We start from the raw sequence: 27614 nt of genomic DNA, 5'->3' as shown, positions 1-27614 counted from the left end.
TTAACTTCAGCCCCGTTTGATACTCAATGTCATACTGAGCAAGCTAAATGCTAACAAAATAGCACCAAGTGCCTAGAGGTGAAACTGAGGTCATCGCGCTACTTCGCTACTCAGGGCTCGAACCCGCAACCTACAACGTCCTTAATTTCCCCCCCGGGAATCAATAAAGTTACTCTACTCTACTCTACTAATCAATGCTCCAGTTCGGGTATGGGAGGCACAGCACGATAGCGCTGAGCTAAAGGGCAAGACAGAGGCCCAATTCGAAACAGGGAAGGCAGCTGTCCTTCCAGTGAGCTAACTGGACATCGAGTCATGAAGTGTGGATCGAAACGAAAAATTGATTTATTTCCTCTCTCGGCAGTTGACTGCATTTGTGGGCGTAACGAGGATATTTCGAGGATACATCAGATGCTGACTTCGCTGCCTTGGTACCCAACATGCTCTGCGCCACCTCCCTCTCAACCGGAAACCTGAAAAACAAACATGGCTACTACCCAAGCTACTACCTTATCATACTCTTTATTCTGACACTTATGTATGTAGATATTGAAAATCGAATGGATAAATCAACATTGTAGTATCTAAATATGCTGTCGCTAGATCTATTTACAGCCTATTTTACGATTCCGCCGTCTGACGATCGCCGTAGAATCGCCGTAACATCAAATGCGCAAGGCGGCGCACTCGTTAGTGCCGTTCGTAATGGCTGCCTCATCAGCTAACTTGACCTATCTGATCAGTGACATGTTTATGTAGGAGGAGAGTCATCGAGTCACTGCCTCCCGTTTCGAATTGGGCCTGAGACCTCAGTGCAACTGATACTGTATGAGACTTCAGGAGGGAGGTTCACAAACATTCTACCACCAAACTATACTAGTTGGCATTCCATACTCGCTGGCCTCCTAAACCTCACTTCCATCCCGGGTCTACGGCACCAGTGTAACCAAGGTCATCCTGTGCTATTTCGATCCACAGTGCTCGAACGGTCATATCTGATAAATCACCAAGTATTCCGGAGGGAGGGGAATGGTAGTAACTGAGCCAGTCTCGCAAGTCAGCCAAACTCTTTTGCCGCTCTCACCTTGGCTGTGAACAGACACGTCTTGGAGCAGTAAAGAGGAGGACACACCACATCGCACGCATCAGAAAAGGCAAGAGGGGAGAAGAAATGGCGGAAAATCTCAACAGCAAAGGTATGTCAACAGTATCCTCATAATGCACATCGTTTCACCAGTGGAATCCTTCAGGATTTGTAAAAAAAAAAGTTTACCAATACAATATCTTACAACTCGTTCACTGCCATTCTGATAATAACAGGCTTATTAGAAGCCTTGTTTTCATGATTGTGAAACATGCTTTGGTCAGACATGTAAATATCTGTTGATACGTACAAATTCAAGAAGACTTCTAATACAGTCCCCTCCAGAATACTTGGAATAGCAAGACAAACTAGATTGCATTTCCTCACAGAAAATGCTGGAGTATGCTTGCCCGTCTTGCATTCGTTGCCCTTCATGCATGCCTTGCCTTTCATGCATGCGTTGCCCTTCATGCATATGCTGCCCTTCATGCATACACAACATACAGTTAACCATCTATGAGCTAACTTCCTGTTTGTACCATATTGGCAAAAACACATTTTCACTAACATTAGCGCCCCCCAGCGACCATATTGCACTGAATTCGGTATGTACCCTCTGGGTGTACTGGAGATCATGTGTGAGAAATTTCGTTAAGATCTGTCAAGGCGTTGCTGAGATATGAGCTAACTTCCTGTTTGGACGGTGCGTTTGTCTTTGTTGTCAATTTTGATTGGCTGCTGTGCGCCGATGCTTTCAGCTATTGCTCTGTAAATTTCAGCATAGGTTTAGGGTAGTCCAATGGTGGTCTGATAGAAATTGTAGGACCAGCAGAAAAAAATTGTGGGCGGAGCTTCATTTTTATTGATTTTTGAATATGTCAAAATTGCGGGAAATCCATGATTGTAAATATGACATCATAGTATGCGTTGGAATCGGCTTGACCCAAGGATTGCAGAGCTATCAAGTGTTTGATGAATTGAGGTCAATACGGGCCAATATGGACAAAAAAATATTTTTGTTTATTGTAGCGCCCCCTAGTGGCACATTTGCACGAATATTGTTACATGTCCTCTGGTGATAGTTTTTATTATGTGTATAAAATTTGGTTCTGATACAAGTAGCCGTTGCTGAGATATTAGCTCACTTCCTGTTTGGCGACTTCGCCGCCAAATTTGATTGCCTCCTGTTTGGAGCCGGTTTAATCAATCGTTCCAGGACTTTCGGGGTAGATGTATCTCAGTCCGAAGATGCCCTCACGAAAATTTCGTGACGATGGGACTAAAATTGTGGGCGTGGCATCATTTTTATTGATTTTTACAAAATTCAAAATGGCGGAAAAACTTTCCAGGCGGAAAATGACGTCATGGAGTGCATTGGATTCGGCTTGGCCCAAGGATTCCAGAGATACCAAGTTTGTGAAATTCTGACCAACGGTTCAAAAGTTAGAGCATGTAATGTACTTGCAACTTTGACCTGCTGGTGGCGCTAGAGAGTTCGAGTTATCCATAAACTGAGTACAAGCACACATCGTTGCACCGAACCGAACAGTTTGGCACTGGAACGGACTCTCTATCTCGAAGATTTCTTGCCATTATGATGGGTGGTAGAATAAAAAAATATAACTAGATTGCATTTCCTCACAGAAAATGCTGGAGTATGCTTGCCCGTCTTGCATTCGTTGCCCTTCATGCATGCCTTGCCTTTCATGCATGAATTGCCCTCCATGCATATGCTGCCCTTCATGCATATGCTGCCCTTCATGCATACACAGCATACAGTTAACCATCTATACATGAGCTAACTTCCTGTTTGGTATGTATCATATTGGCAAAAGCACATTTTCACTAGCGTTAGCGCCCCCCAGTGACCGTATTGCACTGAATTTTGTATGTACCCTCTGGGTGTACTGGAGATCATGTGTGAGAAATTTCGTTAAGATCTGTCAAGGCGTTGCTGAGATATGAGCTAACTTCCTGTTTGGATGGTGCGTTTGTCTTTGTTGTCAAATTTGATTGGCTGCTGTGCGCCGATGCTTTCAGCTATTGCTCTGTAAATTTCAGCAAAGGTGCAGGATAGTCCAATGGTGGTCTGATACAAATTGTAGGACGAGCAGACAAAAATTGTGGGCGGAGCTTCATTTTTATTGATTTTTGAATATGTGAAAATGGCGGGAAATCCATGATTGTAAATATGACATCATAGTATGCGTTGGATTCGGCTTGACCCAAGGATTGCAGCGATACCAAGCGTTTGATGAATTGAGGTCAATACGGACCAATATGGACAAAACCACATTTTTGCTTATTGTAGCGCCCCCTAGTGGCGCATTTGCACGAAAATTGTTACGTGTCCTCTGGTGATAGTTTTGATTATGTGTATAAAATTGGGTTCTGATACAAGTATCCGTTGCTGAGATATTAGCTCACTTCCTGTTTGGCGACTTCGCCGCCAAATTTGATTGCCTCCTGTTTGGAGCCGGTTTAATCAATCGTTCCAGGACTTTTAGGGTGAATGTATCTCAGTCCGAAGATACCCTCACAAAATTTTCGTGACGATTGGATGAAAATTGTGGGCGTGGCATCATTTTTATTGATTTTTACAAAATTCAAAATGGCGGAAAAACTTTCCAGGCGGAAAATGACGTCATGGAGTGCATTGGATTCGGCTTGGCCCAAGGATTCCAGAGATACCAAGTTTGTGAAATTCTGACCAACGGTTCAAAAGTTACAGCATGTAATGTACTTGCAACTTTGACCTGCTGGTGGCGCTAGAGAGTTCGAGTTATCCATAAACTGAGTACAAGCACACATCGTTGCACCGAACCGAACAGTTTGGCACTGGAACGGACTCTCTATTTCGAAGATTTCTTGCCATTATGATGGGTGGTAGAATAAAAAAATATAATAATAATAATAAGAAGAATAAGAACTAGATTGCATTTCCTCACAGAAAATGCTGGAGTATGCTTGCCCGTCTTGCATTCGTTGCCCTTCATGCATGCCTTGCCTTTCATGCATGAATTGCCCTCCATGCATATGCTGCCCTTCATGCATATGCTGCCCTTCATGCATACACAGCATACAGTTAACCATCTATACATGAGCTATTAAACTTCCTGTTTGGTATGTATCATATTGGCAAAAGCACATTTTCACTAGCGTTAGCGCCCCCCAGTGACCGTATTGCACTGAATTTTGTATGTACCCTCTGGGTGTACTGGAGATCATGTGTGAGAAATTTTGTTAAGATCTGTCAAGGCGTTACTGAGATATGAGCTAACTTCCTGTTTGGACGGTGCGTTTGTCTTTGTTGTCAAATTTGATTGGCTGCTGTGCGCCGATGCTTTCAGCTATTGCTCTGTAAATTTCAGCAAAGGTGCAGGATAGTCCAATGGTGGTCTGATACAAATTGTAGGACGAGCAGACAAAAATTGTGGGCGGAGCTTCATTTTTATTGATTTTTGAATATGTGAAAATGGCGGGAAATCCATGATTGTAAATATGACATCATAGTATGCGTTGGATTCGGCTTGACCCAAGGATTGCAGCGATACCAAGCGTTTGATGAATTGAGGTCAATACGGACCAATATGGACAAAACCACATTTTTGCTTATTGTAGCGCCCCCTAGTGGCGCATTTGCACGAAAATTGTTACGTGTCCTCTGGTGATAGTTTTGATTATGTGTATAAAATTGGGTTCTGATACAAGTATCCGTTGCTGAGATATTAGCTCACTTCCTGTTTGGCGACTTCGCCGCCAAATTTGATTGCCTCCTGTTTGGAGCCGGTTTAATCAATCGTTCCAGGACTTTCGGGGTAGATGTATCTCAGTCCGAAGATGCCCTCACGAAAATTTCGTGACGATGGGACTAAAATTGTGGGCGTGGCATCATTTTTATTGATTTTTACAAAATTCAAAATGGCGGAAAAACTTTCCAGGCGGAAAATGACGTCATGGAGTGCATTGGATTCGGCTTGGCCCAAGGATTCCAGAGATACCAAGTTTTTGAAATTCTGACCAACGGTTCAAAAGTTACAGCATGTAATGTACTTGCAACTTTGACCTGCTGGTGGCGCTAGAGAGTTCGAGTTATCCATAAACTGAGTACAAGCACACATCGTTGCACCGAACCGAACAGTTTGGCACTGGAACGGACTCTCTATTTCGAAGATTTCTTGCCATTATGATGGGTGGTAGAATAAAAAAATATAATAATAATAATAATAATAAGAATAAACGGTACAATAACAATAGTATGCTTGCCGCATGGCAAGCATACTAATAAACGGTACAATAACAATAGTATGCTTGCCGCATGGCAAGCATACTAATTAATAATAAGAAGAACTAGATTGCATTTCCTCACAAAAAATGTTGGAGTATGCTTGCCCATTATGCATTTGTTGCCCTTCATGCATGTGTTGCCCCTCATGCATTTGTTGCCCTTCTTGCATTTGCAACACACATACACACCGTCACACATTGCCCAAAAGACACACCACCAGAGGAAGGCTAAAACAACACACATTTGCCTATTGTTGCGCCCCCTTGTAGCTGCTGTGCACCCACTTTGATATTTGTCTATTAAGGACAGGAGAGATCATGTGTACCAAGTTTAGTTGTGATAAGAATAGGCGTTGACGAGATATGAGGTAACTTCCTTTTCACCTTCAAATTTGACCTTTGAGGTCAAGTTCCATCTTGGCAACTGAGTGATTCTGAAAACCTTAGTCCATGCTTATAACTTCTAGCATGGTTGCAAAGTTTTAACAAAAAATTGCCATCAAAAGTGTTTTTAGGGTCTTGGCTCCCTGACTATAAAGTGCAAAAAGGGTTTATATAGGCCCAAAACATTTTCACTAATTGTACCGCCCCCGACAGGCCGATTTGGACAAAAATCGGTTTGTACCCTCTGGTTATACTGGACATAATGTGTATTAATTTTTGTTGTGATACGAGTAGGCGTTGCTGAGATATGAGCTCAGTTCCTGTTTGGCGTCTCCGCCGCCAGATTCGATTGGCTTCTGTTCGAAGGCAGTGCAATCAATCATTCCGCAACTTTCAGGGTAGGTGTATCTCAGTCTGAAGATGCCGTGTGTAAAATTTCAGGATGATCCGCCAAAAATTGTGGGCAGGGCACCATTTTTATTCATTTTTACAAAATTCAAAATGGCGGGAAAACTATCCAGGCGGAAAATGACGTCATAGGGTGCGTTGGATTCGTCTTGGTCCAAGGATTCCAGGGATACCAAGTTTTTGAAAATTGGACCTACGGTTCAAAAGTTACCGTTTTCCTGTTGGTGGCGCTAGAGAGTTCGAGTTATCCAAAAACTGAGTACAAGCACACATCCTCGGACTGAACCGAACAACTTGGCATCGGAACGGACTCTCTATCTCAAAGATTTCTTGCCATTATGATGTCTGGTAGAATTAAAAAATATAACTAGATTGCATTTCCTCACAGAAAATGCTGGAGTATGCTTGCCCGTCTTGCATTCGTTGCCCTTCATGCATGCCTTGCCTTTCATGCATGAATTGCCTTTCATGCATATGCTGCCCTTCATGCATACACAGCATATAGTTAACCATTTATACATGAGCTAACTTCCTGTTTGGTATGTATCATATTGGCAAAAGCACATTTCCACTAACTGTAGCGCCCCCCAGTGGCCGTATTGCACTGAATTCGGTACGTACCCTCTGGGTGTACTGGAGATCATGTGTGAGAAATTTCGTTAAGATCTGTCAAGGCGTTGCTGAGATATGAGCTAACTTCCTTTTTACATGGTTTATTTGTCTTTGTTGTCAATTTTGATTGGCTGCTGTGCGCCAATGCTTTAAGCTATTGATCTACAAATTACAGCAAAGGTGCAGAATAGTCAAATGGTGGTCTGATAAAAATTGTAGAACGATCAGACAAAAATAGTGGGCGGAGCATAATTTTTATTTATTTTTGAAAATGTCAAAATGAAGGGAAATTCATAATGGTAAATATGACATCATAGTATGCGTTGGATTCGGCTTGACCCAAGGATTTCAGCGATACCAAGCGTTTGATGAATTGAGGTAAATACAGACCAATATGGACAAAAACACATTTTTGCTTATTGTAGCGCCCCCTAGTGGTGCATTTGCATGAAAATCATTACGTGTCCTCTGGTGATAGTGCTGATTATGTGTATAAAATTGGGTTCTGAAACAAGTAGCCTGTAGCAACCCAATGTAAGTAGGCTGCCGGATGTGAGTGCCCGGATATCCGCCCGAGTATTTACGTCTATTTTACCTCAGCTACTCGATTTCGGTCGTGTATTTACGACAGTTTAACCTCCGCTACTTGATATCGGTCCGATTTGAGTCTGACTGAAGATGGAAGGGACATGGGTGCCGTGCGTAAAGAGCCCACAGCACATCGCCGTTTCGGCGACAACAGGGAGTTCCTTGATCTCCCAATCAAAAGAATAGGCCCGGTGACCAATAACATCAAAATAATAAAAAATATATATATATAAATTATATATGAAATTATAACTTAAAACCGAATTGATTTGGGTGTGAAAATTAAACTGTCTCAACCGGGCACCCAAAGGGAATCCATCAAAAGATAACGGCGTTACTTTCTCGTCGGCATTATTTTGTTTTTATTATCCAGGAGGACTGAGCTGAAAACTGCAGCAGTCACCTTCCACAGTTCTAGCTGCTCTGAAGCACGTGCGTGTCTAAGCAAATCATCCTGCCCATTCGCAATGTTAAATAAAAAGTTTTGCACAAGACTATAGCCTAAAATAGATACACTGTCACAGACAGAATAGCCCGTTTCGGAAGGCATTGAAGTCACGAGTTTACCCAGTCTAAATGTACTGTAGCTAGCACTCGGGAAGTTTCTGGGTTTTACTCCTTACATTAGTGAAACATAACATCAGGATATCCTACAAGTTAAAAGAATATCTGGGCATAGCCTTCTCTCTGAGTTAGAAAACAGCAGCTATGCCGCATATTGTGTATTATTTGGTGGTGCAAAAACAACACGCGAAACCATGCCGCATATTGTGCCATTATTATTGGTGATGCAACAACAAAGCCAGATTGGTGACTAGAGCCTGCCTAGTACACTTAAACATAGCCTACTCATTTGATTCTGCCATGTACATTTAAAAGTGTCAGTGCAGAATTAAACTGGGCGCTGAATATAAATATTGGAGCCATTCTCCCTCCGTGTCTAGATACAGTCAGAGGCGCGCGCGCACGCTCTTATTTCTGTATTATATTAAAATATCCCAAAACGGTCACAACATCAGAGGACCTTCGTGGTGGAGGATAGCCTACTTGCGGCGGGGGCCGAGACCGAGTTGTTACGGGACACTCTTAATATTATTGAAGGGACAGACCATGCTCGATACTACCCGGTCTAAATGTAGCACTCGAAAAGTTATGCCACAAACTAGCCACATTGGAGACTACAGCATGTAATTTAGAAATAGCCTATTCATTTGATTGTGATACGTAAACTTAAAAGTGTCAGTAGGCTACAGAATCAAACGGGACGCTGAAATATTGGAGCCAGTAACTTCGTGTCCGATGGATATTGTGCAGATGTGTGTGCGCGCGCACAACTAATTTCTCTCCCATCTCTTTGCTAATCAAGCCTCCGATCTCCAAAAAGACACGGGCACTCAGGATAACTGTTTACACGAGCTGTTTAAATAATGTGATGCACGTTCTTCATGACATGGCATGGTTTGGCCACCCTAAATTCAACATGACTGCATTCGCACATATCGTTTAAACATCCATGGTGGAACTGCATTTGCACATATCGTTTAAACATCCATGATGGAATTGTCACTCTTAATGTGCAAGTATTGGATATGAAAAAAATATCCTAAAACGGTCACAACACCAGAGGACCCGTGGTGGTGTGGTGGATATTTGCGGCGGGGGCCGAGGCGAGTTGTTACGGTAGGCTACAATCATATTATAGAAGGGACAGTCAGGCGACACAGCGCGACTCACATAGGGTAGCTGTGGTGCCGCAAAGCATTCCTGATGGTGGAAATGAATGCAAATGCATGCAAATACTCGGGCGGATATCCGGGCACTCACATCCGGCAGCCTACTTACATTGGGTTGCTACATAGCCGTTGCTGAGCTATTAGCTCATTTCCTGTTTGGCGACTTAAATTTCAGCTAAAAGACCTTTTCACTAATTGTGGCGCCCCCCAGAGTCCAATTTGCACGAAAATTGGTATGTAGCCTCTGGCTATGGGGACGATATTGTGTATCAATTTTTATTGTGATACAAGTAGGCGTTGCCGAGATATGAGCTCACTTCCTGTTTGGCACCTTCGCCGCCAAATTCGATTGGCTCCTGTTCAAAGACGGTTCAATCAATCGTTCCGCAACTTTCAGGGTAGATGTATCTCAGTCTGAAGATGCCGTGTGTAAAATTTCGGGACGATCCGCCAAGAATTGTGGGCGGGGCGCCATTTTTATTGATTTTTACAAAATTCAAAATGGCGGGAAAACTATCCTGGCGGAAAATGACGTCATAGAGTGCGTTGGATTCGTCTTGGTCCAAGGATTTCAGGGATACCAAGTTTTTGAAAATTGGACCTACGGTTCAAAAGTTACCGTTTTCCTGTTGGTGGCGCTAGAGAGTTCCAGTTATCCAAAAACTGAGTACAAGCACACATCCTCGGACCGAACCGAACAATTTGGCATCGGAACGGACTCTCTATCTCGAAGATTTCTTGCCATTATGATGGGTGGTAGAATAAAAAAATACACGAATAAGAAATAAGAATAAACGGTCGAATAACAATAGTATGCTTGCCGCATGGCAAGCATACTAATAAACGGTACAATAACAATAGTATGCTTGCCGCATGGCAAGCATACTAATTATCTTGTTTTTGTTGTCCACCAAAGACATTTAGGTTTGAGATAAAAGTAAGAGTATGAAATAAAAGTTCAGAATGCCAGCTTTTATTTCCAGGTGTTTGAATCTTGATATGTTAAATATTTTGGATTCATGACCATTTGTACAACACCGAGCATTTTTAGGTGAGCAATAGTATTGGAACAGATCATGTTAAAGGAAAATAAAATGTAATGTTTCGTGGTATATCTTTTATTTTGCAACAACTTCCTCAAGCCTGCTACTCATGGACATCAACAAATATTGTATTCTTCATTTGTGATGCTATTGCTGGCTTTAATGTCATTTCTTTACATTCTTCTTTGTTTTGATGGGGTTTGTCATTCACTCGCTTCTTCACGAGGTGAAATGCCTACTCTACTTGCTTAAGGTCAGGTCATTGATTTGGCCAGCTAAATCTTTCACTTTACTTTTAATTTGTTTATCTTGGTCTCTTCAGATCACACAACATGGTTCCAGTGATCCATATCCTTGGTCTGTTCATCTCTCTTGAGACCAAGATAAACAAATTTGCTTTAGATGGTGTCAAGCATGTGTGGTGGTAAACAAGTGAGTTTTACAAAAAAGGTGTATCCTCTCATAAGCCAAGCATGATAGTGGGACTGACATGGTTTGGGGATGCATGAATGCTGTCAACATTGGCAATCTGAAATACACCTAAAAGAAACATACATGTCAACATGCACTGTGACTACTGAAGCAGATCATGATATTCTCCATAGGATTGCATTCAAATCTCACACCAATCTATTTAAGCCAGATGCAGACTCAAAATGTAAAAGTTCAATGCAAAGAAAGGTTGAAACGCACACTGATGACCTCCCTTGTCATCCCTTTTCATTTCGTTTCATTTCGAGACGATTCGAGCCAACATAGCCCCATCTCTACCGGATTTTAATCTGGGGTGTACTCACTTTTGTGAGTACATGTTCAAACATTAATGGCTGTATTTTGTTTTTTTCTGAGTGAACAAGACATTTAAGCGGTTAAATATGTTGTTAAAAGGTCACTAATCATTGTGTCAAAGTTACATTTCTGTAATGCTTTCCTATGAAAAGATATACTCAAAAATCTGCAAAACTGTGAGGGGTGTATTCACTTTCGTGATATACTGTATGTACAGAGAGGTTGAGAATTGAAGCGATAAATCAACATTGTAGTATCTAAATATGCGGTCGCTAGATCTATTTATAGCCTATTTTACGATTCCGCCGTCTGGCAGTCATTTACCGTTCAAATAGCATGCGTAAGCTAAGCGCTAACGTAACTCCCGCCATGGAATCGCCGTAAGATCAAATGCGCAGGGCAGCGCACTAGTTAGTGCTGTTCGAAACGACTGCCTCAGCTTACTTAACCTGTATGATCAGAGACCTGTTCATGTAGGATGGGAGTCATCGAGTCACTGCCTTCAGATCCGAACGCAGCCTCTATCTCTGTCCTCGGATTCTTCTTTAAACAGTAGGCTATATTGCTATACGTTGCCCCCTGTGGAGGTTGTTAGTGATGTGACTTTCGGATGTTTTGGGGCTTTTCTTTGGAGCTCTCACAGTATTTCTGTCATCAACTACTGTTGTGTTTCCTTAAAGGGACAGTTTGGTCAATTTCAACATGCAGTTGTATTGCTCACGCTACCCTTGACTTGTCAGTACCTGGTGATGCCACATTTTTCGGCTCAGCCCTTTCCGAGATATGAGCAATTCTAATGGGGGCAGCGTTTGTTTACATTTTTAAAAAATGAAACATAGGTCAACTCCAAATATTTTCCCAAAAGGTACTGCTGTTTGCTAGTTGTCTGCTGATGTTTTATAACCTTTTGGATGTTTTTGGGAATAAATAAAAATGTTTTTTTGAAATGTAAACAAAGAGCTGCCCCCATTACAATGACCAGGATCTCGGAAACGGCTGAAGAAGAAGAAAAAAAAAAATCTCAGGCACTGACAAGTCCAGGGTAGTGTGAGCATTACAACTGCATGTTGAAATTGACCAAACTGTCCCTTTAACCAACCTCTCCAATATTACGCAGTACACCTGTAGGTTCCTTCTTTTCCAGGACATTCCAAATTGTTGTACTTACTATAGCCAATGCTTGTCCGACAGATCGGATTGATTTTCTTTATTTTTTCAGCTTCAAAATGGTATGCTTTCCCCCCATAGATGGCCCTCTGGTCCTTTTGTTGTGATCAACTTTTTATTGTGTTTTTAATACATCACAGAAAAACAAAACAATCAAGACAACGATAATGGACAACAATCAACATCAATACAGCCCCCCCACACACACACACACACACACACACACACACACACACACACACACACACACACACACACACACACACACACACACACACACACACACACACACACACACACACACACACACACACACACACACACAGAGCAGGTGTCATTCCCAGATCTCATAGAAAACACAAAAAAATGTTAATCAAAACAGCTCAGCATAGTTCATAGAAGCAAGAAGTAGCAGAGGATAGTAGAAGAGAAGAAGGTGAAAAAGAACAACAAGCCATCATCCCAGCATCCTGTTTATACAAGATGACCACAAATCGATGTTCTTACTCTGAGCACCATGCATACTGGCTACAGATGTCTCAAGTTTAGCCAGGTCTTTGACTGTATGAATCTATTGTTGTTATGACAAAGCATGACGAGTTTTCCATCTTTGTGCGATTATTTTTTAGTGGCAGTTAGGGCTACCAAGCACCAGTGTTGATGCATCAAGGAAATATCTAGCTCAATCAAATCAATCAGTAGCAAAATCGTTGGGGAGCAGGGGATGGTGTGGTCAAGAATAGAGGGCATGAGAAACCATTTCCCAAAACATGTGTTCCCCAATCCATATTTAGAAATGTTCCTGTGGCTCCAATGGAGCACAGCTCGCATGTGGATGATTGTTTTCTTTTCATCTGAAATAATTTAAGAGTCTGTGAATAAAGTTATAATGAATCATCTGATGGTTAGGGTTACGTAATGATAACACTATCTTTGACCATACTGTTGGCCAATTGATAGTGGAAGGTGTAATTGAGAGATCAAGGCTCCAACCACTTGTAAAGGTTTTTCCACACACTTGGCAATGTAGGTATAGAGATTAGAAATCAGATCCTTGGTGGATAAACAAATCTCTTGTATTGGGTGATACTCTAGTTTCTCTCCCCATGGCACCCCGTATGCACAAAGAGCACTACGGATTTGTAGGTAGAAAAAAAAGAAGCACCAGGTACATTTTATTGGGATTTTAGGTCTTGAAAGGATCTTAATTTAATATCTGATGTAATGTTGGAGAGGGTATTAATCCCTTTATCACTCCACATGAAATGAAATAGGGTGTTTCCCCAAACAGAGATTAAAGTTCTTGAATAAAGGAAGGTAGGAATGATATTTCAGGTGGGTTTTGGAATAAGATTCTACGGTTCTCCAAGTGGCAATGAGGTTTGAAACAATGGAGCCAAACGTGGATTTACACATTTTAAGAGGAATATTGGAATGAATTAAATCCTGAAGCCTGTGTGGTTTGACCAAGGTTTCCTCCAAAGGCCGCCACCAGGTGTTGAGAGGTCGGAGAGTTGAGGCCCAGAAATAGTGTTCAAAGTTGGGGATGCCAAGACCACCAGAAGTGTAGATAATTTAATTCTTGGGCGCTTTCCTCTCCACACATAGTTGCACAAAAGTCTTTGTAATTTCTCCCAATGACCAGGAGGGGGAGGCAAGGGTAACATGGTCCATGACTCGTGGAAGGATATTCATTTTAATAATTGAAACTCGTGCGCTAAATGTATTGGGAATGGACATCCATTTCACAAAATCACTCTCCACCTGCTTAAGCGTCTTGTCATAGTTAAAGGCCAAGGTTGTTTGTAATGAAGGGGAAATGGATAATCCTAAATATTTAAATTGTTCAACCACAGGCACATTGGTTGGTAGCCATACTTGCTGCTTGCGTAATATTGTTCAGTGGTAGTAAAGCCGATTTAGACCAATTAATAGTGTAACCTGATTCGCTAGAGAAAGAATTAAATATTGATAATACATGAGGAGCAGATTTAGTTATATTTCCCAAATACTATTAAATATCATCACAATAAAGCAAAATAAAATGGTCCGTTCCATGTACAGTAATGGGAGTGTGTGATGATTGACGCACCTTCTGTGCCAAGGGTTCAAGTGATAACACAAACAAGAGGGGAGAAAGAACACAACCTTGCCTAGAGCTACGGCACACTGGGAATAAAAGTGAACAGATGTTACCCGTTATCGCTATAGTAGAAGGAGAAGCATAAAGCGTCTTTACCATACTAATGTAATTGGCACCAAAACCCATATGACGAAGGACAGCCCATAAATAATGCCATTCCAAAACGTCAAATGCTTTCTTTGTGTCCAATGATAGCATAAGGAGATAGGGCTCTGGCAGATTGCTCAAGTATATGCAATAATCTGCGGACGTTATTGGTGAATAAGCACGGTTTTACGAAACCGGTTTGGTCGGGATGTATAAGTTTGTTCATAAGTGGCTCCAATCTTGATGTGAGTATTTTGGCAAACAATTTAATATCTGTGTTAAGAAGAGATAATGGACGGTAGTCATTGGGATCTTTTCCATTTTTATGCAGTAATGTAATTGTGGCTGTGTTCACATCCCTTGAAAAGGATCCACTAGAAATGGCGTGCCGTCTGGTCCTTTTGTTGATTTCATCCTTAACAAGTACTGCAGGCTTTTTAGGTGTAAACCCAGGTCATAAAATGTGAGAAATCATGTATTGCTATCTAACCTTTGAACGATCAACAGCTGGTCAAGAAGAAACACCTACCAGTCACATGTTCCAATACTTTTGCTCACTGAAAAAATGCTGTGGTGTAATACAAATGGCCATATATCCAAAATTATTCAACATATCCAGCTAAACCACTAAATAAAAGCTGACATTCTGAACTTTTTTGTCATTCACATCATTGCGTCTCAAACCCATTTTTTTTACTGTTCCAAAACTTTAGAAGGGGACTGTACATACACCTTTGTCTGTTTTCAGTTTCATGCCTCGCTTAATTCTGGCTTTTGGGGTTATTTTTTTTTCAATCTGAGTTGGAATGTGGTAGTGCAAGAGAGAGAGAGAGAGAGAGAGAGAGAGAGAGAGAGAGAGAGAGAGAGAGAGAGAGAGAGAGAGAGAGAGAGATTAGATGCAAAGGATATGAACAGATTTGGCAACTTGTGTTTTCACATCACAGCCATGCCCAGTGGTGAAACAAGGCACACAGCCCCAGGGCAAAACACTGACAGGGCCCCCTATGCAGCCTGTCAGAGTCACAATAGGGCCACAATTCAGGAGGGCCCTGGTCCCAGGGGCCGCCCCCAGTCCCTGATCATACCTTTGTCTTAGGGATGCAAATTATTGATTAATTAATTAATCATTAGTTGATAGTCTTATCGATCGACTTACGATTAATTGATAAGCGGCGTTTCCCCCCCCGAAATCTCAATGTTTCTCGGAAATAAACTACTAAATCTAAAAAATGTAATAAAAATAATTACATAAAACACCACATTTAAATGAATTCTATTTCAATTCTTTAATCCAAAGGTGATTTAAATATTCCCACTATTCACACCCCTCTTCACACACACTCTTCATATGCCCATTTCACCTGGGTCTCTTGTCGGTTGAATTGTCGATTCATTGCGATTAATGTTTTTTAATCGATTAACGCATTGGTCGATTAAAGTCGATTAATCGATTAATCATTTGCATCCCTAATTTGTCTACATATCTTTTGATAATGTGTGAGTGCAATATAAGCAAATCCATTTATATTTGTTTTGTCTTCTTACAGAGTTGTGTTTGGTGGTGCTTGGAGAATACGATTCAAGCAAAACATCAGTGATTAGCTGTCTGTTAAAGCGGGCAGACACTCATCCAAGGCCAAGAACTATAAACTGCTCTAGACACGAGGGTGAGGTGAGGGGCAGAAAATTAATCGTTGTGGACACCCCTGGGTGGTGGAAGGGCTACCCTCTAGAAGACACAAGTCAGAGAACCAAAGATGAGCTTGTGCTGAGTGTCAGGAAGTGTCCTCCAGGGCCTCACGCATTTATTCTTGCCATTGCTAGTTTAATAGAGAGGAATCTGAGGTCAGTGATAGAGCACCTGAGTTTGTTTGGTGATGATATCTGGAGACACACCATAGTGGTGTTCACCAGAAGAGACTCATTGGAGGGTACAACCATAGAGCAGCACATTGAGAATGAGGGAAAGGCTTTGAAGTGGCTGGTAGAGAAATGTGGGAAGAGATATTGTGTCTTTGACAAGAACAGAGGTGACAAGAAGACAGGTGAAGACCAAGTTAATCAGCTTCTGGAGAGAATAGAGGCTCTTAAAGACAGTAACAGAGGCAGGCATTTTCAGATGAATGAGGAAACTTTAAGAGAGGTAGATGAGAGGAAGAGAGATGCTCAGCAGAAAGCAAGTGAACGTCAGCTTCAAGTTCAAGAAAAAAGAAAACATCTGAGGAAACAGAAAGCCGGTAAGTGTTTTATCGTACTGTGGAATAAGGGATAAAGCATTACCATAGCATTCCCTATTCTTAATACATAATGTAAAGAGCAAATTGTTGTCATTTGGTTGTTGTTTGTGTATAGCTGTAGCAATTGTGGATGTAATTTGTTCTTTGTGGTATTATACTCAGGTGTGATTAATTCACTGTCAGAAGTCAGGATTGTTATGTTAGGATGGGTGATGTCTGGAAAAACCTCTGCCAAGAATACCATCCTCAACAAAGACAAAGATGCTCCCCTAAACAAAACTGAACAATGTGAAGCAGACACAGCATCAGTGGATGGCAGACGGGTCATTGTTGTGGACACCCCTAGCTGGTGGAAATTCTTCCCTGCGCAGTACACCCCTCAACTTGTGAAGCTGGAGCTCAAACAAAGTCTCAGTCTGGGATCCAAGAGTCCACATGCTGTCCTCATTGTGGTTCCAGCAGGTGTTTCTTTCCTAGAGGAACAGAGGAAAATCACAGAAGACAACATGAAGATGTTTGGTGACCACGTCTGGAAACACACCATGGTGCTGTTCACACGGGGCAGCAGTTTGGGTAACATGAGCATTGAGGAGCACATCGAGACTGAAGGGGAACCCCTCAGGTGGCTCGTGGAGAAATGTGGGAACAGATACCACGTCCTTGACAACATGAAAAGAGGAGATGGATCACAGGTTAGGGAGCTGCTGGAGAAGATAGATGAACTTGAGGCAAGCTTTGACATCCGTGATCTGACACAAGAAGCCCCAAAGACTGAAATTACACCAAGTTTTGACAAGGAAGATGAGAAAAAAACTGAAATGGTGGAGTTTCTGGAGAAAGAATGGAACAGAAGGGACAGAAAACTGGAGGAGAGGGTCAGAAGACTTTGGCAAGAGACGTTTGGGTCAGCTGGGAGAGGAGATGGAAGTCTGGACCGCATGTGGCCTGACTGTAAGTATAAGTATGCACATTTAGTAATGTTGCAGATGGCTAATATGTTTGTGATTATTATTGTGGTGTCAATTAGCTTATTATTGTGGCTATTAGCAATGCAGACTGATTATGACTATACTACAGAATTAGTTTTCTGTTCTTTGCAGAAAGATCAAAGTATGAAGAGCATTATCGTACACCAGTGGTTCCCAACCTTTTTCTTAAGGGACCCATGTTTTTACTATTGTATGCTTTGGTGACCCAACCACGCGAGCGCTCGCACGAGACGGAGTCACAAGAAGTTATTTTATTCCTCAATTCGTCTTTGGTCAAATATAGAATAAATGTTTAATGTAGCACTTACAATTTGTTGCGTCTATGCATTTATTAGTTAAATGCTTTGTCTTTTATTCAACATGGGCTATATATATTTAAAACGAAACCCCTTAAAATCAAGAGGGCTCCGCGACCCCCTGTGGATCTTTGGCGACCCATAAGGGGGGTCCCGACCCATAGGTTGGGAACCACTGTCGTACACAGTCATCATTTCCATATATTTGTTTTAGTTTGTGAAAATGAAGAGTCATCAGATTATGGGAAGAGAATACGAGTAGACTTGCCTCAGACAAAGAGTTTTGACCCCAATCATACGTTCTCATCAGGTAATCATTCACATTTGACAACAAAACATTTGAATATATGAATTATTACGGTACATTAAATCACATTTAAAAATCTGATTCAATTTCTTAACAGAGCATTTCCCACCTCAGAGCAACTTCAATGAAAAAATGGCAGAGATGTTTGAGAGGGAATGGGGAAGATGCAAAAGCATCAATGCTGACCGAATTCGAGGGATGCTCAGTCGTGGAAGTATGATAAGATAAGATAAGAATAGAGAACGTTATTATGTTGTTATTTCAAAATTTGTTGAAAATGAAGTTATATAATTCACTACATTTTGACTTTGGACAACAGCAGGAGCTGAAAATGAACCTCACAAATATGGAAGCAAGGAATGGGAAGAATTGGCCCGCCATGAAGCTGTTGTCATGGAGAGGGTGCAGACCATAATATCATATCTCTGCTCAAAGTCAGGTGAGATGTTAAGCTATGGGCTATGGGTCAACCACCTTCTGTATTGTGCTACTGGTGACAAGTGTTCCTTCGTTCCGACCTCTTAATATACTGGGAATCTTTTATTTACTTTTATTGATTGCCTACTTGATAGCTATACTTTAAAAGGTGTCGGAGGGTTTTGCCTGCCAGTCAATGTTGATTTCTTTCATTCTGTGAGTGCATTTTGCTGAAAATACATGGATATGTTATTGCTGTAAATTATACACGACTTACTTGTTAAAATTCTCGTACAAAATGTTTGTAGAAAAATGTTGTGCAGATGCAGCCTAGGCCCCTGCTTCAACCTCGATAGAATAACATTTATTTATGTAGCTTGTCGATGGGAATTTGTTGGATTATTGAGACGTCCTAACAATGGGATTTTGGTTAAACAGCATGCCACCAACTAGTGTTGATGATGTGGTGACATTTGGTTCATGTTGTGCATGTCCTAAAGAAAAAGGGCATAAATTACCTTCTCATGTCAATTTTGTCCCTACATTCACTACAAAGTAGCAAGACAATGCAAATGCAATCTCAAATTTTATGTTGCAGTGGCTCAAGTGGCCCCAACAACTAACACGTCCCCACACAGCAAACTGCCAGGCGGTTTTCGCTGAGCGGAATATCGCGCTGGGGGCGTGGTCATCAATACTACCACTAGAATACTCCCGGGGCTAGCTACGCTTCTCACCCGCATTTCAAACCTCGCGTCCCGGTCAGCCTCTCACGGCAGACAGTCCCCAGATAGCAGGCAGAACCGGCGAGATAGCAAACGGCAAACAATCGTTTCCACACATTACTCACCCAATGTCACAACACAGTATCTACATGGCGATTGTGTTTTGGTCCTAGATAACATTTAAGCCCCGTTATATTGTTATAGAAGTACAAGAAAGTGAAAGTGAAAGCCCATTGGGAAACTCCAAGTCCCATTGTCATTGTGGCACAGCACTCCACAGCACACAAGTAAACACTGCACACTGCACACAACGAAATTGCATTTATGCCTCACCCGTGCAAGGGGGCAGCCCTCAGTGGCGCCCCATGGGGAGCAGTGCGGTGGGACGGTACCATGCTCAGGGTACCTCAGTCATGGAGGAGGATGGGGTAGAGCACTGGTTGATTACTCCCCCCACCAACCTGGCGGGTCGGGAGTCGAACCAGCAACCTCTGGGATGCAAGTCTGACGCCCTAACCGCTCACCCATAACTGCCCTAAGAAGTAGTCTAATATAAGCTTGTAGCTGCCTGGTTCTGGTAAAATGCTAAAGTTAGCTTACCTGGTTAGCATAAAACATAGAATGATCAAATCGAGCGTAACGCCTAGTACCGACTGGGAAACTGCCAGGCGGGATCCGCGACGCGCAATATCGCGCTGGGGGTGTGGTCACGGATACTCCCATTAGATTCTCCCCGGGGCTAACTACGCTGCTCACCCGACTTTCGAGCCTCGCGGCGCGGGGTGTGTCTCGCAGCTGACACCGGGTAGACCGAGCGAGATAACAAACGGCGAACGGTCGTTTGCACACATTACTCACTCAATATCACAACACAGTGTGTACATGGCTTAAATACGATTGTGTTTTGGTCCTAGGTAACATTTAAGCCCCGTTATATCATTCTAGAAGTACAGAAGTAGTCTAATATAAGCTTGTAGCTGCCTGGTTCTGGTGAAATGCTAACGTTAGCTTACCCGGTTAGCTCAAAACATCGAGTGATCAAATGGCAATGTGGAGTAACCTATTTGTGTTACATAAGTTCATGGTGCATTTTTACATCAATCCGTGGTAGTCGTGACATTTATAAGCATTTAGGGTCTTTATATTAAGCAAAAACGTGATGTTGGAAATCACAGAAATCGCCGCCATGTTTTTCAAATTTTTTTGTAACTCCCGCCCTTGCTACCCATACGCCCATCTGATTGGTTATTGGACCATCAAATTTGCATGATATAGAGAACTTGTCTATATCAAATCGCGTCCCGCTGCGATATCGCTTCACCTCCGCGCTGTCAAGCGCGATATCGCCCCCATTCAAAGTCAATGAGAGCGGAGCGGAATTACTCTGTGTGGGAACGGGCCGGTAGCAGACCACATAGTCAACGCTCCCTTTTGCCTATTGGCTGACGCCGACCTAACCCCTACAGCAGTCCTCTAATCAGCTGCGCTTTATTTAATCAGCTGCTGCTCGCAATTGGATGCTGGCTTTTGGCGCGCTTTATTTAAACTACCAAATTTGTTTTCCTGTCATTGCTTTTGCTGCGTGCATAGCTTCTTTTGGTGCTTGCTTGCATTGCGTTTAAAGCTAAATATCAGATGTTTTTCTTTCTTATCAACAATAGGGTTTCGTCTTCTGGTAGGCTGTGAGCTTTTCTTCATTACATAGGCTTCATCTCTTTTGCCTTATCTCCCGATATGAGCTCACTGGTCATTTAGCCTACATTTTACGCACTACTTTTCTCGTGTCGTGCCGCCGAATTTCTGGCGTTCAATCCGAGCTTCATGGATAGTTTATTTTGCTGGCAGTGAGTTCCCCATGGGAGCTGCCTTCGCTGATTTCAATATTGCATTTCCACTGCTTTTTGCGCGTTTGGAAGTAATGATGATGTGCTGTTTGGACGATATGCACTGTACCCGCGCTGCGTCAGCAGAGATTAATACTCTGATGGCTTGTCTTAAATTAACTAGGTTTCTTTGTCTCGAGATCGGAGCTGGTCGCTAACTGTTGCACATAGCTTTTAATAATTGTTGTTTTCTTTAGTTAGGTGAACCCTTTTGTCCACTCTCTCTGACGTTAAACCATAGCTTGCTGCTTAACGCCTGTTTTGAGTGCATAGTCGGCGTTTTTTCAGTTGCTTACTAGATATTGTAGGAATACTCTCCGGATAAACGCATCCAAATACATTCACGTGAGTCGTGGTAAATTGAGTCGTCTTTTGTTCTTTCGCGGGCTATAAATCTGTCGATACGGTGCATAATCTGACGAGATGCGTTTTTGCCTTGTGCTCCGAAACTGTTAACTAAATTGGCTCCCTTTGAACATAACCTGCTATAGTCGACGATGCGATTAGGCTATCCTAGGCTTTGTATTGCTGCATTACTTCACTGTCACCGCCGTTCATCTGATGTGCTGTAACAAGCCGCAGTGTCTTCAATTATCCTTGGCGCGACGGACCCTGGAACCGTGCATTCGGGACTGCTGGTTATTTTTGTAATTGGGAGACTCCAGGTGTCCCGTAGTTGCTCCTTATTTCACTGCAGTATGGTTTTCCTGTTTTCTGCGGTCATTTCAATAGTCAATTTTGTAAGTATTGATTAGGCCCAGTGTTCGGATGGACACCCACGGCGCGTTCGCTTGAGGAGTGGCAACCCTGTCTAATATAATTTCGTACTATGTCACGAAAATAATCTATAATATTCGTGATATCTTATAGGACAGCCCCGTTTTTGTGACAGGGCTGCGTTTCCACAACCCATGTATTTCAGGCGGCGTTGGCTGGTCCAGCATTTTCCATGACACTCCTGATGTACTGAATTCGTAAGCGCCAAACCGCTTGATAGTTTTGGGGGGTTTCAGTGGGCTCCATCATGTTGTCTCTGCTGCATTACTGTATAAGTATGCCTACAGTAGGCCTGTTTGGCCAGTTGTGCTAGCTCTGTATCCTAGACTATTAATGTTCTTGTGAATCATTGCTTCATGTTTGCTAGTCTAGGTGCTTGCAGTGTGTACAGTCATAGTCCTGGCTGGGCTGTGTAGGTACTCTGGCTGTGGCCTGGCTTTAGTGTGGTTGCTGCTTCACTCAGTGCTGGTGCCCTGTTTCGTGCTGGTATGTAGTCAGTCCTGTTTTGGCCAGTGTAGTGTAAGTATTTTGTCTGGAGTCCGTCATTACTACTAGCAAGGGGTGCATTGTCTTTGTTACTGGCTGATGTAGGCTGTGCTGGCATGGCTATATTGCTCATCTGTTAAAGCCTGGTTATTAACCGACCTCGCATGGCTGTGTATCTTCCTGCTAGCTCGGTTTGGTTGTGCAATAGTGCGTGTGCTGCCTGTATGGCATTATTAGCGCTTCCCCTCATTCCAGTCACTTTGGTTAAATGGCAACATCTATCTAGCTTATGGAGCCGTGTCGTGGCCTCGGCTGGGGGAGGCTGCATCAGCGGTCATGTCGGCAGCGTCCTTTATACAATCAGTGTAGATCATGTTGGGCTCAGGATGTTGCCATGTCTGGATAATTTTGTTGATTCCGTCTTTTTTGCTGCCAATTGCATAGTATACATAGGCCTTGCTAATGCTGTTAGCTTCCGTGGTCTGTTGGCATTGTTCCCCGTGTAGTCATGGTCTGTTAGCTCATAGTCTGAATTAGCTCTGCTTGCTCTGCAAATGTACTCCGTAGTGCTGCTCATGTTTTTGTTACTGGTCGCCTGTGTTGCTTCGTAGGACGGTAATCGCGCTGTCTGGTTAATGTTCGCCCTGTTAGCATGTTGACTCTGTTGTTCATGGTAGCATTGATTGCCCTGAGTAGTCCATGTGCTGCAATTGCTATTGGCTCATACTCTGTCTAACTTCAGCTTGCTCACATAGTTTAACTGCATCGGGTCCTGCGCCCGCCTCCAGTCATATTATCTATGCTGTCAGATCTGCTGGATTGTATTGTGCAGCTACTGTAACTACAGTGGGCTCACTTGGTTTAGTCTATCGGCTGCTTCATTGGTCGGTCTAGTGTCAGCGGCTGCCCGCTCATATTGTGTCAATGTAGCTTATGCTGACTGTCGCCATCTCCGGTCTCCTTGCTTCTCTCGGATAGGCTTTACCTACAGCAGTATCTGTCCATCATTCTAGCTTAGTTGCCGTCATCGAGGTCCAGCTTATTGTGTGCTGTCATGTGGTCCTTGTCAGCCTGCTGTTTTTCCGGATCCTAGAGTAGCACCGATCCCGACGATCAGCCCATCTGATGCTGGCTGCCTGGCCCATTTACAGCTGCTTCCCGCCTGGCTAGCCGGTTTACTGCTGCTGGCTGCTCGCCTAACCCATTGCTGCTGCTGCCCGCTTAACCCATTGCTGCTGCTGCCCGCTTAACCCATTGCTGCTGCTGCTGCCCGCTTAACCCATTGCTGCTGCTGCTGCCCGCTTAACCCATTGCTGCTGCTGCTGCCCGCTTAACCCATTGCTGCTGCTGCTGCCCGCTTAACCCATTGCTGCTGCTGCTGCCCGCTTAACCCATTGCTGCTGCTGCCCGCCTAGCCCAATGTTTCTGATGCCCACTAAGCCCATTTGATGTTTTTTTGCCAGCCTAGCCTATCTACTGCCCCTAGTCTAGTGTACGTTAGCCTAATGAATCTTGACCAGTATATTTAACCATCTTCGACACTTTTTTTTTTCTTATGTACATCCTATATAGTTCATTCTGTCCGACAGCCAGTCTAGTCTATTATCTTACCCGTGTCTACTCTCAGCTGGTGGCATGGGGCGGTTAACCGCTAGTCTCGTGTGTTTTAGCTGCGGCCAAGCAATACGTAATTCTGGCAGGTAATTGCATTTTACGCTACTTATTGGCTGGTGACTTAAAAAAAAATAATAATAATAAATAATAATAATAAATTAATTTAAAAAATAAATAAAAATAATTAAAAAATAATAATAAAAAAATAATGATAAATAAAATAATAGCCTAATAAAAAAAACATAAATACAATTTAAAAAAAACAAAAAAATCTCCCCTTGACTTCTACAGGCCCATGTAACTGCTGCAGGCCTTGCCACCGCCTCTGGGCACGCTTTTTCTGCTTTTTTTTTTCTATCTGTATTCGCCACAATCTATCTGTATTGGCCACAATCTAGCATATAGCTGCCATAGCTGCTGAAACGGCAATACATGTAAACAATCAACATCTTTAACTGCTGCTGGGCTAGCTTTTTATTTTGCTGCTGCTGGGCTAGCTTTTTATTTTGCTGCTGCTGGGCTAGCTTTTCATTTTGCTGCTGCTGGGCAAGTAAATACTCTGTGTCTCGGACCATATTCCGGTCTAGCATAGCACTTCTCTTTTAACATCAGGTATTACCGCAGTTCCATAACTAATGTCACGATATTCATTAATCGTTATTCACATTTGGTGGACTAATATTCTGTTTCGGGGGGTTGTAGATGCCCCGTTTCCAACTAATCCAATTGTTTGGGCTCCGTCTTTGGTATGGTCTGTTTGGGGGGTATGTTGCCTTTCCAGCTAAATGGAAGGCACTCCACCTGAGGATGCTGCTGTTCCCTGTCTTGGCTTCCATGGAGCTCATGGAGAAGCCGGGGAGCTTCCTCCGAACAGAGCCATACCGCCAAACACAAATATGCAATCAGAAATAAAGCTTCTGAAATGTATCTCTGTTTCTCGTCTCATTTTTGACTAGAGTGGATCTGACAGAAATGACACTATCTGATAACCTATTTGTGTCAAATAAGTTTGTAGTGCATTTTTACATCAATCCATGGTAGACTGTACATTACAAGCATTTAGGGTCAAAAACTTTGATGTTGGAAGTCACACAAATTGCCGCCATGATTTTCAGATTTTTTGTAACTCCCGCCCAGGCTATGAATACGCCCATTTGATTGGTTGTCGGACCATCTAATTTTTCATGATATTGAGAACTCGCCAATATCAAATTGCGTCCCGCGGCGGGATCGCTCTGCCTTCGCGTTGTCAAGCGAGATATCACCCCCATTCAAAGTCAATGAGAGCAGAGCGGAATTTAGCTGTCTGGGAACGGGCAGACAATCACAACTACGTTCTATTTTATCTCATGTATGACTGATGAATCAATCCTTGCTAATGATCATGAGCACTATTTCACATATTTTTGTTGTGCTGCGAACCAGTGACATACCAAGTGACTTTTCAAATGAACTATATTGTTTTTTTTTTTTCCCCAATTAGATTTCGCATGTGAACCTGACGAAGAAGAACGTCAACGAGCTAGAGAAAAAGTGCTAATGTGGAAAACACAAACTTCGGGTCTGGGATCTGAATAACATCTGTGAGAACTGTAACTACTTTTGCCATTAACTGTTTTCACTATACACTTTATATGTTTTAAATCAGATAGAAAAAAAACGTCTTTTGTTCTTTATAACATTTCTCTTATGATGTCTATGCACAGATGTTCAAATATGTGGACCTCATTTTGGTCATAATTTTTACTGGGTGCACATTTTGCTTTATGGCATCGTTGCTGATTTTGTCAGTAGTTTGCTTTGTTGTTGGTACGTTTGTGCAGCATCTTGCCATATACCTAAATTCCAAGTCTGTTGTATTGTTGATATCTTGTGACGTTTTCTCTCTCTCTCTCTCTCTCTCTCTCTGTCTCTCTCTCTCTCTCTCTCTCTCTTTCATATTATACTTCCATTATCAGGGTTGTCCGTTACTTGCTTTTTTGAAGGTTATGCATTCTTTCACATATCAGCATCAAATAACGTATTGGGTCTCTGCTGCTTTCTGGTTAAGTACTGTAATGAGTACTGTATTGCATATTTTGTAAAGTATATAATAAAACAAAAAGGAACTGTATTCCTTTCATCATGTTTTAAAAAATATATAATATCCAAGCAATTTAGGCCTACTAAAGTGTTGTATTAGTATATGTTAGTACTAGTAGCCGAGAGCCAGTTTACTTAAAATCATATGCCATCTTCACATTGCAAGTAGACTACTCATTGCAGTGACAGTGGCATTTTAGCCTCTTGTTGAGAGTACATGGCAAAGCAGGAGTGCATTTCTCAAAAGCGCAGGTGCTAACTATAGCTACTTTGTTGGTTGCAATGCAATTTCCCATTGGTAACTGCCAGCTCGGGTTGAGGTTGCTGAAAGTCTCTCAATCTCATACGAATAAAGACTCAAGAATTATTAAACCGTTCCTTTCAAAATAAAATGCAAATTGTAACAATTTTGTTCAAATAAGATGATAGCCATAGCATAGGATGGAATAAGGTAGATTTCCAAGAATCAAATTACAACTTTAAAGGGTCATTCGACACTGGAATCAATTACCTTAAGCACATAGGAAGGGTGTGTAAAATGAATGATGTCCTACACAGGAAATCCTAAGAAATCCTGGAGTCAACTGTCTGTGTGAGGTGTAAAGAAACAAGGGTTTGGAGGGCTTTGACGTTAATCCAAAATAGATTAATAGTCTCTTTTTAGAGGTGCTCTTTGTAAGAAAACTGCTCATGCCCTGATGAAGTCCAGCCAAGGTCAAAACATGTTGGCTGATTTTGTTTGATTTGTTATGATGATCAAGCCCATAAAAAAGTCTTTGAAATGTATATTGGACTGTTCCTCTCTCTATATATAAGGTGTTTTGAATACTTTTCACAGACCAAATGGAGTTGGCAAAACCACAATATCGGCCTAAGTGCAATTCACCTGTAATGTTGTGTCAAATTCAAATTCACAGCGGACCAAAACCAAAATCTAGGATGAAGTTGTGGGCCAAATTCAGTATTTGTTCAGAAATTTCGCATAAAGTACACATACTTAATAGCCTACTTAAACCTAGCAAATAGCACAAATACGTATTCCCATTATTGATTTGTATACTTGTATGTCTGTTCACTAATCTGGACCCACTCGTAATTTTTGTGATGGACAACATTTGGTATTTTGTAAATGTCTGCCAACTGTCGTAGAAATTTTAAATGATCCTGTAGGCCACATTAAATGACCTCCAGGACTTCAGTTTGTCAATTGTGACCTACACAGTACAAGTAGAGGCGTGGCAGTGATGTTGTAACCTGGTTCTCACAAAGTTTAACGAAGAGGCACGAAGCACGAACGGTCTGCGTGGGAACTAGGCTATTGATGATGAGAGTGTAAGGCTAAGTACTTGATGTTGTATTTCATATCACCCTTTCAGTAATGTTTGCCTTCTGTCTCAGCCATTAACAACACGCATATAATCCGTCTCCAAACATAGTAATCCAAGTTAGTTGCCTCCACCCAAATTTGAGTAGCTA

General features: G+C 42.2%; 1 protein-coding gene across 4 annotated transcripts; it reads left to right on the top strand.

Annotated features, from left to right (window-relative positions):
* Positions 1–1114: 1114 nt before the first annotated feature.
* LOC134449229 (GTPase IMAP family member 4-like) lies at positions 1115–26563 on the top strand. 4 transcript variants are annotated; one of them, XM_063199181.1, is made up of 7 exons: positions 1115–1196; positions 15873–16562; positions 16725–17513; positions 18062–18157; positions 18252–18368; positions 18477–18593; positions 25540–26563. In XM_063199181.1, exons 1-7 carry the CDS (start codon positions 1172–1174, stop codon positions 25632–25634), a joined length of 1929 nt encoding a protein of 642 aa, XP_063055251.1. In that variant the 5' UTR covers positions 1115–1171; the 3' UTR covers positions 25635–26563. The 4 variants fall into 4 exon arrangements, with proteins under 4 accessions (XP_063055251.1, XP_063055175.1, XP_063055324.1 ...); XM_063199105.1 differs by having other exon boundaries at positions 18474–18593; XM_063199334.1 differs by lacking the exon at positions 15873–16562 and having other exon boundaries at positions 1118–1196; positions 18474–18593.
* The last annotated feature ends 1051 nt before the right edge of the window (positions 26564–27614 follow it).

Source organism: Engraulis encrasicolus, chromosome 1, assembly GCF_034702125.1.
Source record: "Engraulis encrasicolus isolate BLACKSEA-1 chromosome 1, IST_EnEncr_1.0, whole genome shotgun sequence".
In the NCBI taxonomy this organism is placed as follows: Eukaryota; Metazoa; Chordata; class Actinopteri; order Clupeiformes; family Engraulidae; genus Engraulis; species Engraulis encrasicolus.
This window is presented reverse-complemented; position numbering and strand designations above follow the sequence as displayed.

Coding starts and splice junctions, on each gene's coding strand:
- LOC134449229 (XM_063199105.1), top strand. CDS start 1,172: ATGGCGGAAAATCTCAACAGCAAAG. Junction 1,197..15,872: donor GGAAAATCTCAACAGCAAAG/GTATGTCAACAG, acceptor GTCTTCTTACAG/AGTTGTGTTTGGTGGTGCTT. Junction 18,369..18,473: donor AGGGATGCTCAGTCGTGGAA/GTATGATAAGAT, acceptor TTTGGACAACAG/CAGGAGCTGAAAATGAACCT.